The 11,581-nt window shown below is 39.8% G+C and overlaps 1 protein-coding gene across 1 annotated transcript; it reads right to left on the bottom strand.

The window, feature by feature from the left end:
* Positions 1–1,443: 1,443 nt before the first annotated feature.
* Positions 1,444–11,444, bottom strand: kcnk3b (potassium channel, subfamily K, member 3b). Its single transcript, XM_023396388.2, has 2 exons — positions 9,693–11,444; positions 1,444–7,758 (listed from the first exon to the last, which is right to left on the bottom strand). Exons 1-2 carry the CDS (start codon positions 9,973–9,975, stop codon positions 6,866–6,868), a joined length of 1,176 nt encoding a protein of 391 aa, XP_023252156.1. The 5' UTR covers positions 9,976–11,444; the 3' UTR covers positions 1,444–6,865.
* Between the last annotated feature and the right edge of the window lie 137 nt (positions 11,445–11,581).

The raw sequence follows: 11,581 nt of genomic DNA, 5'->3' as shown, positions 1-11,581 counted from the left end.
TAAACAAATATTTTATGTGTGAAGTTCTTTCCATATTCCTCAACACATCAGTTTTAACCCGCTCAGAATTTTTCCAAAGCCAGAGAAGAAACCAAGTGACGTAATGTCATCGATGACCTTCTCAGTGCAACTATTTCTGTCTTTGACACAGATACTCAGGTCTATGGCCAAAGTAGAAAACAGCAGATGCTCCGGCGACGGGGGGCCAATACAGGGATTTGTCAAATGGATACTCCTTCTGTTGCTTTTCTGTGCACATCTAATGGCTGAAGGCAGATTCGCAGGCACACAGCCAGGCCTTACAAGCTGGTTTGATGTTGTAGTGGCAAGCAAATTTCTGATAACGAGATACAGCCCTAATTGCTCTATTCTCAGGCAACTGACACCTTGATGTTATAATTCTGTTCTCGGAGCGCACAGCGATTTCATTTCAACGTTTCTGGCCACAGAAGAAATTTTTTTTTTTTATCTGATCTTCGGCTTCATCGTTCGTTTTGTTTGTGCTATTTCCTGCATCAATGTGGCGCTACTTTCATACACGGTCATACACAGAGGAGCGGTTCCCAACATGGGTGTCACATACCCCACAGCAGAATGTAAAGCCATGTGGACCTTTTCACGCCTTCCTCTAATCTTTGTTTTCTTCAGGCTTCTAAAAATGAAAAAATATTCTTAAACTGACTTAAACCAGGAGAGATTAGGAATCATTGCTTTGTTTTGAGGGGTCAAAATGGTTGTGAACCCATGATCCTGAACGTAACTTTAACATACTTTGCTAACCAGTTAGCTGGTTATTTTGCCGATTGTAAATAACTTCTCAAGACATATTGTATACATACATACATACAATACATTTGTTATCATGATTATCACTTTGCACCTCTAAAACAATACCTTACTTAAAGCTTATACACTCCATGGTCAGTTTATTAGGTACACCTATCTTAAACTGATGCTGTCTAATACAACAACCCTAAAATAAATCCTACACTCAAGGTTATACTGTTCAGTATTTGGTGTGTTGCTGCTGTTTCGTGGCTGTAGTTTGTGGTGCTGTTGAATTGTAACATTAAGTCTAACCTTCAACAAAACATTAAAAAACAGTATAACTCAGTATAATGTTATATAACACAACAGCACCATAAACTACAGCCTCCGAAAATAACCATAAACTTCTATACAAACATGAATTGAGGCTTTATTGCAGGACTGTTGCATCAGACTGCAGACTAGTTTTAGATAGGTGTACCTAATAAACTGAGTGTACACGGTATTCAAGTAAAGACACCTGCCTCAAAAATAGCTGGTAACTCTTTATTTTACGGGTCTATGATGTGTGAATAGTTTCCTATAAGTTCCTGGAAAGACCTTTGTAATGTGGCATTAATCATGTAGAAAATAACAAAGAGAAGCTCAATTTAAACCCAAGTAAATCACCATTCATTATTAATTTATACTGTAAATCTTTATTATTCATGTATGTTGAATAATTTAACATTTTCTGCTTGCTTAACTAAAACACACTCGAGATTACACCACCATTTTAATTGGAATTAATTAGGTGGAAGTGTAACAATCAATATTTCTCTATAATGAGAGTCAAATTAAAATATTCTTTCCTGGAAAAAAAAAAAAAAAAATATATATAAGAAAATTTGTCTTAACAAGAAAGAAACCCAGTATTGTGGCTGTGGCCTGATTCAGAAGGCAACATTAAGACAGTATCGCTGCTCTTAAATCAAGAGTATCTGTTATCGTGTCCACCCCCCCGCTGTTCCCTGAACCACATGATGATGAGCTGGATAAAACAAAGCATGACATAATACTTTTGCCGTACTTTTGCTCGTGACTGAGCTGCTGTAGGTTCGTCCGGAACTGGACCACAGTCAAGAATTCCCAGGGGGAAACCATCTGGTCCAAACGGACATTTCTATACATTCAGCAGCACCTTTTTCCTTTTTTTCTTTTTTTTTTTCCCCTCACGCAGCACACGGTGATGAACAGCACGACTGCAGCTTACGTAACTTCAATTGTATAGAGAATTTAATAATCATTTAATAAATCTCTGTAAATTCAAAGTCGTTTCCGGTTGGTGAAAGTCCTAAAACTCAACAACAGTCCCAGTTTTTGGATAACAGATCCATAATGTTCGCTGTGGATGCTCTTTTCTATATATTAGTACAATATTGTTGTGATGTGCATTATTTATTTTGCCATAGTCTCAGCTGTACATGTATCCCTTGGCAAGGTAAGATAAAAAAGTTATTTTCAAGTACTCTTTGAGTGTTCAAGTACGACTTTGCTCCGTCATGTTTAAAAGTGTTTTCTTTTCCAACATGACACAGAGAGGCCGGTTTCTACTAGTGCAGCATGATGGCGTCTTACTTTAAAACTAATACAGTACTTACATAAAATATACAGCTGCTGTTTTCTGGGTCACTTGTGATCAAAAGCAAAGTAAAAAGCAGAATCAGGTGCAACTTACTGTGTTTCAGTAAAGTACAAGTACAGGTGTAATTTCAACAGGCAGCGGACCTACAGTGGATCAACGAGTATTTGCAGGTTATTTTTTGATTTCGTGTCCATGGTGAGTCACACAGGTGGGATTTCAGCCATGAGGCAAAAAAAACAACAAAAAATGGCAGAAAGTCAGAAAGAAAGAAAAAAAATCCTCCTTCAGAGTATCACAGATCTGTGGCGTCCGATTTATTTCAAGAGTGATCTTGAAATAAAATGTAAAATTAATCCTGACTCATATATTGTTTGTTTCAGGTTGTGACAGAGGCGGAAAAACTAAGTACTTTACTGCATCTTAGAGGGAAATATAACACTTTAATTAACAAACGATAATTATATCAGTCACAGAAACTGAACATCTTTAGGTTTTGAACTGCTGATTGAAGAAATTATATTTGTCAGACTAATCAATAATGAATCGTTAGTCGTAGCCTTAGTTGTGTGCTTGTATTGCTTTCTGATCATCTGTTTGAAGCAGGTGTAGTTCTTTCTCCTCGATGATGATTTATCGCTGTAAAATTCAAAATTTAAATTCAAAATAAATCAAATCTCTGTGAATCAAAGAAAAAAAAGCGCTTCCTTTCTGATTCGACACACAACAAAAACAAAAACCTGCCACTTTCTGTGAGAGTTTTAAATACATCAAACATCTTTGGGGATTAAAACCCCGTCGTAGCTGCCAGAATTAAACTTAACGTGACAACACATCATGTCGCCCACAGAAAAAATACAACACCAAACTCTAAAAATGGCCCAGAAATACAAGAGATAGTATCTGAGGGTGGGTTTTCACTTTTCCATCAGTCACACAGACTCAGTCTATTGTGGCAAAATTGTCTGCGACTGACAACCAGCTCATTATCCATTGTCCAAACACAGGAAACCCTCTCCCATCTGCCACTGCACACTGCTACTGAAAATAGTTTGCATCCTCGCTACTGTTTGATCCAGATGTGATTTGGACAGATCTGCACACTTCATGTCTTTTGTTTAATAGTCGAAGAGTTCCAGAAGCCAAAGTCCTTCAGGTTTAAAGAGCAGAGTGGAGAAAAATATACGAGTCAAACCCCAAACATGTACTTTGATAGAAATCTGAGATCTAATGTTTGATTTTATTTTTTCAGAAGTATTTCAGAATATTTAAAATTTGGTCAATATGCTCATTTGGTTTTTTTTGCCAAGAGTTAGAAAGGAAGATCGATACCACTCTCATGTTCGTGCGAAGCAGTTAGCTTAGTTTAGCTTAGCTTAGCTTAGCTTAGCTTAAAGACTGGAAACAGGGGGGAAACAGCTAGTACAGCTCGGCACTGTCCAAAGCTCAAACATCCACCTCCCTGCATCTCAAAACAGCTCACAAACTAACACTTCATGTTTAAATCTGCACATAAACAGAAACCTAAAGATGAGAATTTTTGGTTTTAAGGGGAATTCTTGATCTGTCTCATGACAAACGAGTTCATCCCTCCAACCAGGAGCTCTGTTGTCTGCTCAGCATCTGGTGGTAACAACAAATCAGTCCCTATAAAACCATGAAACAATGATGTGAAAAACTGATATCACTCTGTTTATACTAAGCTAAAACCAGCAACCAGTTAGCTTAGCTTAGCATAAAGACTGGAAGCAAGGAGAGTAACGAGCTGACACGTTATATCCTGTTTATTTAATGACAAGAAAACTACAATTTATGGTTTTGCGGAAGGTTATGTTCCAGATTATTTCTTGGCCTGGAACAAGAAATCCACAGCGTATATTGTTCTTACACTTAATTGTTTTTGTATGTGATTAAACAAACAAGCTATAACATTGTGAGCTTTAGAGATGCTGACAGGTGTGTTGCTGTTATCTTTGGACAGAGCTGTTTCTCCCTGTTTGTGTTTATGCGAAGCTAAGCTAACGAGCTAGCTTCATATTTAGCACACATGGTGATCTATAAGCATTTGAAGCGTATTTCACAAGATGTCAAACTATTCCTTTAAACAAATAATGTGTTAATTAGTGAATTTAGCGGGCAGGTGGAGTTTTGAACGTCGGACAGAGCCAGGTTTCGTTTGTTTGCGGTCATTATGCTAAGCTAGGTCAACCGCCTCCTCGCTCCTGGTGCAGACATGAGAGTGGTGTTGATCTCCTCATCTAACTCGCCAAAAGAAGTATTTCCCCGGATATTTAATGGTTCCTTTAATAGTCCGCTCTGGTTCCTGAAGGACTGAGGGTCAGTTGCGCAAAACACCTTAAGTTAAGATTTTCCTTAAAGTCTGAGTTAAGGTTTCCTTAAAATAAAAACAGTTGCACAAAACAGCCTTAAGCGTTTCCTTGAAATGTTCACTGTAGTATTTAAGGTTTTCTCCTGATCTTAGTCTTATACTTAAGGAATCACTTAAACTGTTGCACAAAAGACCTTAGCAACCAAAGTAAGGAAAAAAACTAAAGGTACCTCTGACTCTATCTTATCTGCAACATGTCTGGACTCATAGTATCCCACAATGCATAGTGAAAAGTAGTGTACAACCGATGGTCACTAACCAAGCAATCAGGACCATCATGCATTGTGCTCGTGCAGAGACACAGAAAATGGGGCAGAGAAAATGACAGAGTAGTAGCTTTTAAGAGATTCTGCGCAACACCCTTAAGTAACTCCCTCAGCTAAGGAGAAATTAACCCTTAAGTGCCATTACTTAAGTAGAAAACTTTAAGTGTTTTGTGCAACTGGCCCCTGATTTTTTAAAAATTAAAAGCATCACAATGAAAACTCCATGAGGCAGAACAATCCCAGTGGATCCAGTAACAGAAACAGCTGACAGCACAGTAACGCTGCAGCACGTCTGAGGCTGGTCAGGTTTGGGCGACACTGTCAGAGATGTTGATTCAGCCCAGCGTTCATCTTTACAGCAGCGCTCTGTGCTGTTGTTAAACAAATCCAGTGAAGTGTGTTTCAGTCGGAGCTGGTGAGTGTGATCTACTTTGTCATCGTGGTTCTTTTGAACCTTTCCACTTGTGACGTTACGTAATTCAGAAGTGTTTGTGACTGATGCACCGGTCCAGTTTGAGCAGAGAGCACTAAAAATCATCGCAATAACAGAGGCAACTGCACATGTGAGTCATATGAAGTTATCAGTACACACTGTAAAAAATCCTGCAGGATTTTAGTGGAATTGACTGATCATTTCCCGTCAACTTGATCTAAATATTTAAGAAAACTTCAAGCTAATTCAACTAAGAATATTTTAATTTTCAGATTTTGGAACTTAAAAACATGAGTTGTTCTAACTTAAAGTCTTTTGACTTGAAATGAAATGGAATATTACAATTAAAATAATTTGTCTATTTTGTAAACATTTGTAAATATGTAATATATATTATTATCTAATATTTATATTTCTAAGTATTTCTTACTGTCATTTTGCATTTTTTCTTTCTTGTACTGTCACTTTGCTGCTGTGACACTGCAAATGTCCCTAACAAAGGAATATCTTTTCTTATTTGAAAACAACAGTTTAATTGCTGCCTTAAAAACATGAGTAAACTTTAACTTGAAATGGCAGTCGGTACGAATATAGTTGAAGTTATCTTAACTTAACTTTTTGAGTTGAACCAAAGCTTATCTTCAACTTGAATTTACTCACATTTTTAAAGCAGCAACTAAACTTAATTATTTTTTTCAGTGTATGTGTGAGCTTTAATGAAGTTCTGACAATCATGATTAGTTTAAATACATATTTCGGGAAACGTAAAGCAGTTTTTATGAGGCCAGAGAGTCGTCTGAACTGGTGCTGCATCGGTCACAAACACTCTGACAGGAAATTCCTAAATAACATCAAGACACGTGCTAAACACAGCTGACGGACATCAACATCTCTGAGATAAGAAACAGAAACACACATTCGGAACTCACTGCAGAGCTGTGCAAGAGGACGTTGCTATTATTTTAGTTTCACTGTGCCAGCTAACACGCCTCCTGCAGCACCTGCTCTGCTCTCACCTACAAACTGCGTGCACGCCGCATCACACGCGCTGCAGCTCTGTGTTGACGTGTCCACGTGTAGCGACCCGGATGACGTACCTACATGCCCACACCGTCGTGCCTACATGACTCTTCAAAGCAAACAGCCCGCCCCTGAAGAAGACCTGGAGTCAGAGCGCTGGGGGCCGTGCTCGCTCACATACTTCAGTGAGATCTCTGTTCTCAGAACTGCATGTGCTTTTTTTCCCCCTTCCCCCGTCTCCTACTGTTGGTTTACTGGGATTATAGCACCACAAACATCTACTCGCATTAGTTGTCTTTGCCGTGAGGACTGCCAATCATGAGTTGTCCACTTTGGCGGGACGGACACATTTGTGCCGTATTGAAAGGCTAGACGGAGCTGCGTCTCTTGAACACCCTGAACGGAGAGAGGATGTGCAGGCCCGTCGTTATGGAGCTTATGCTCGTGCACTGACGTGGACTGCAAACGCAGCCTGTCGACCCGGGCTCCATGTAGTGAGGGCGGTTACTGTTCTGCTGCAGGTAGGCATCGGAGAACGTCAGCTCCTGAGGGATCATAGTCGGTATGGAGCCCTGCAGCTTCTCCTTGCTCCTGTACCACAAGCAGGAGCATATAGTCTGGAAGTGAAGCACCTCAGTGTAGACACCTTTTAAATCTCTCGCCTTTGCGGTGTCCTCTGCTACAGGTGTGGAGGAAGTCGAGGCCGAGACAGGTATAAGACGGGCCACCTCTCCTCTGGACTTGCTGACGGACATCAGGGCCTTCTGTTTGGCGTCCCTCCGCTCGTCCTCAGTGTTCATGGTCAGGAAGCGAAGCACCACCAGGTTGAGGAACGCGCCGATCACCGTCAGGCCCATCAGGATGTAAACGAAGCAGAAGGCCACGTACCGAGGGTCGTTCTGCAGCGCGTCGTCCTTCTGCAGAGCCACGTAGTCTCCGAACCCGATGGTAGTCAGCGTGATGAAGCAGTAGTAGAACGCGTGGAGGAAGCTCCAGCCCTCGCAGTGGGAGAACGCCGCGGCCCCCACACACAGAGTGCTCATGCACGAGAAGAAGCCCACCGTCACCATGTTCGCCATGGAGACCTCGGTCTGACGCATCCCCAGGCACTTCTTGGCTTGGTGCAGCAGGTACCGGACGAAGGTGTTGATCCGCTCGCCCAGGCTCTGGAACATGACCAGGGTGAGAGGGATCCCCAGGAGGGCGTAGAACATGCAGAACACCTTCCCTGAGTCGGTGCTGGGCGCGGCGTGACCATAACCTGAGTGACGGCAACAACAACAGTTTCATTACGTGGGCTCTATGAAGGTGCTCTGTGGTTTCGTGTTGTGGTGAGGCAGCTCGACATCAAGCTCCTGTAATAAATGTATCATTTCAAAATCATTGCCTGACTGAAAATCCACAGGAAACCCGACACCCACTCCCACTAAATCCGCCCGTTAATGGAAAACCCGTCACACCATTCAGCTCGACTTTAACATTGTGAATTAACAGCTATGTATTTATAACTCCCACGCTGTTGTCAGCTGGGATGTTGTAAACACTGGAAATAAACCAGGAAGTCGTCACTTTCTCTGCCTGAATTCGCCTGAAGTGGCCCCCGATTGCAATGACAGACACTGAGCCAGGGCGCCGCTGTTGCTTCGGCAACAGAGACTTGAAAAGGCGTTTCGGTGTTTTTACAATTACACGCAGGGGCTGAGTCTGATATTCTTAGATTTGACTGTTTTAATCCAAGAAATTAAGAAAGAAAGAAAAAGAAATGTTGGAATTTAGTTTTTGTGCCACCAAAGTGATATCCCCCAATATTTCATCTATTAATTAAAGTAACCGTAATTAATCAGAAAAGTCTAAATTAGATAAAAATGCTTCTAAAATAATTCCTAATCATATATTTTAAAGGGTGTCCTGGCAAAGAAAGGCAGCAAACACAATGAGTTACAGACAAACATAAAATGTGTCATGAATTTCAGAACAATTTCTGATGCAGTCAAACGTAAGATTTCATCCTAGAAATGGCTCCTTAAAATAAACAAACAGCTGTTTAAAGCCATAAAAATAACCAGGCCGAAACACTATGACACTGAATGAGTGGAGCATTTAGACTTTTTATTTTCTCTCAGTTTTATCCTCTCTGAGGTCAAAGGGCATTTTCTCGATTTCTACATTATTTCTTAAATTCACCTTATAACATAAAACTCAAGTGTTTTATGTTACAATTTTCAGAACAATATCAGCTCTTTCATAACGAAAATTCTTCAAATATTTTGTGAAAACAAACCTTTGCTGATGTGGATGAATTGTTCTGGTGCTTGAAATGGGTTCACAAAAGTCTATAGGTTCATGAAGAAGTGCAATATATGAGCAAAATAGTAGATAAATGGATGACTTTAACCAAATTTGAGAGGCTATGAGTCACGTATGATCTCATATGATATGTAAGTCTACAGAGTCCAACAACACTGAAACCATATTTCTAGTGAACTATAACAAAGATGTTAATAAGATCTGTCAACCTGAGAAGGGTTAATAGTTAAATAGATGTAGAATAATGAATTCAAATCTTTTGTTTGTCACACACAAACAATAAGAGCTGTGGCTTCAGGCTTTGCTAAAGGACTATTGAGATATTGACCAATGAACAATATCAAGTTTTTAAGAAAAGACAGTTTTGCAGAATTGTGCTTGGCCCAAACACAAATGAAATATATGAACATATGAAATCAAAACACATATGTATTAGGCTATATATGAAACCTATTAGAAATTAAATGTCTAGCCTAAATATTGTAGACATGTTGCATAAATATATATATCCATCACAAAGCCCGTCAGTAAGTGTTAAAAACTGTTTAAATTAATGAGAAATTAATAAGAAAAACAACAATTTCTGTTGTTTTAATAAGTGACATATATAAATTGAATATATATTGTTAACATATATACTATACTATACTATATTTATATTTGTACATCTTCATATATCCAGAGGATGTATATGTGATCATAATATATAAATATAAATACATATATATATATAATACATTACATTAGTGTAAGTATTTCTGGGGGGGATTAATGTGGATTAAAGACCTCAGTACCTCTGCCTCTCTGGCTACAGCCCTGTGCTGAGCATCTATCAATGAAACGTGACTGATCTCAGCCTCATCGATCGATAAACAATAACATCTTTACCGATGGTCGTAATCACAGTGATGGCGAAGTAAAAGGACCCGGCGAACTTCCACTGCACCCCCGCTTTGTGAGGTTTGAGGTGGAGGACGACGTGCTCCAGCTCCTCGAAGTTCTCTTTGGTCAAGTTGTATTTGCGCATGAGCTCGTACTTTCTGGCGTCGAGCTTCCTCTTGTGACTCTTCTCCTGTTTGGACTCCAGCGTCTCGAACACGGCGGCTCCGACCACCAGGTAGGTGAGGATGCTGATGATGAGCGCGAGGGTCCTGGCGTTTTGTCTCTTCATGATAAATAAAGAGGAGAAGAAGAAGAAGAAGAAGAAGAAGAAGGAGAGGAAGAGGAGGAAGAAAAAAAGGGAGGTACAGCGCAGGTGGGAGCTGAGACTCTCTGCGACCTTCTCCTGACGGACTCCGGATCCAACAGAAGGGACTCTGGAGACGGAGCCGCTCTCTCAGCACCACCCCCACATCACAGTTGGGTTGCTACTGTATTTGGACTATTTGTCACCGACTTATATTTAGATTGTGCAGAAAAGAAAGAAAGACAGGGCAATCCCACAGCTTCTTGGGAGTAGCGGCTTTAAAAAATCAAGAGCCCACCTTTGAGCGCGCGCGCGCACACACACACACATCCACTATCCCTGAGGCCAAAATAAACAGTTTGTCTTGTCTCTGACACACACACACACACACACACACACACACACACACTCAGCAGTAGCAGCAGAGATGATGATCAGCCTCCGACAGGTAGGTAACGTCGTCAAATATGACTTGGCGTATGATTCATGTGTTCATTCACAGGTAAAATATTTACCTAGTGGCTATTTAAACAGAGCAGCTCCACTGGCTTCACAAGTTGTCTAGCAACCTAATGATAACCCTCCTGTCAGTGAGCAAACATTTCAAAACGCACATCCTCCTGAAGCTGAACAGGATTCTTCAGCTCAAACACACAACTTGTGTCACACACACAGAATAAAGGAGTATTATTATGAAAATCAACCAGAATGTAAAGTTGTTGTTTTTTTAATTATTATTTTAATATTCAAGAGATATCCCCTATAAAGTTTAATAACAGAGGGTTATCACTGTCTCTTTGCCTGAATTTAAAGCTGCACTTTACACTTTTTATGAAGTCCAGCACTAATCAGCAAAGAGTTTTAGGAGAGATCGAGGGTCTAATGAAAGATGTTATTGATTCAATTGCATTATGGGAAATGTAGGATCCAATGTTTTTTTGGGGGGAGTGTGTGAACCACCCTGCATAACTGAATCTTCAGTTTGGGCTCTTCCTTGTGGTAAGAGTAAGAGTAAATCACATGATCTATTATCTATAATATTTCACCTGTAATAATGATATTTGAATGTCCTTTAAATTCAAAACTCAAAGGAGAAGGTTGTTTTAAATAAAAACCGGTGTCAGATGTTCCCGTGTGGTAAAAGCAGGAAGCAAATCCAATCGGAAACACAGAAAAACTTCCCTCGTATAAACACGTGTACATATACAATCATAAAACCCATCAATTTGAACACTATGTGAGATCGTAAGAATATTAAAACCAATTAAATAAATGGCATTATCCGGACACACATGACAACAGGTGTACAAGGCAGAAGACCCGAAACTCTTAATGGGTTAAATGATTGACAGAAAATTAATCATCAACATTTCTGATAATCACTTAATCGTTTTAAGTCACTTATTAAACCAAAATGCCTCTGAAAGGTGCTGTGCTGTTTTTTTTTTACACTTCTTTTATACTATTTTATAGTTAAAATTATTCATCAAAATCTAAATCTATAAAAGTCAGTGGTTTAAATATGTGACATCTACAACACAAAAGGAAATTTAACCACTTCAGGTTGGTACAATAACAAAACTGCGGAGCC

This window comes from Seriola lalandi, unplaced genomic scaffold (genome assembly GCF_002814215.2).
Source record: "Seriola lalandi dorsalis isolate HSWRI2012SDOR001 ecotype SW California unplaced genomic scaffold, Sedor1 jcf7180002054976, whole genome shotgun sequence".
Classification (NCBI taxonomy): domain Eukaryota; kingdom Metazoa; phylum Chordata; class Actinopteri; order Carangiformes; family Carangidae; genus Seriola; species Seriola lalandi.
The sequence above is the reverse complement of the archived record's forward strand: the minus strand, read 5'-3'. Positions and strand labels throughout refer to the sequence as shown.

Bases quoted from the DNA above. Each gene is read 5' to 3' on its own strand.
- kcnk3b (XM_023396388.2), bottom strand. From the start codon at position 9,975: ATGAAGAGACAAAACGCCAGGACCCTCGCGCTCATCATCAGCATCCTC. The intron at 7,759-9,692 runs GTAAAGATGTTA...GCCGTCACTCAG, and splicing joins CACTGTGATTACGACCATCG to GTTATGGTCACGCCGCGCCC.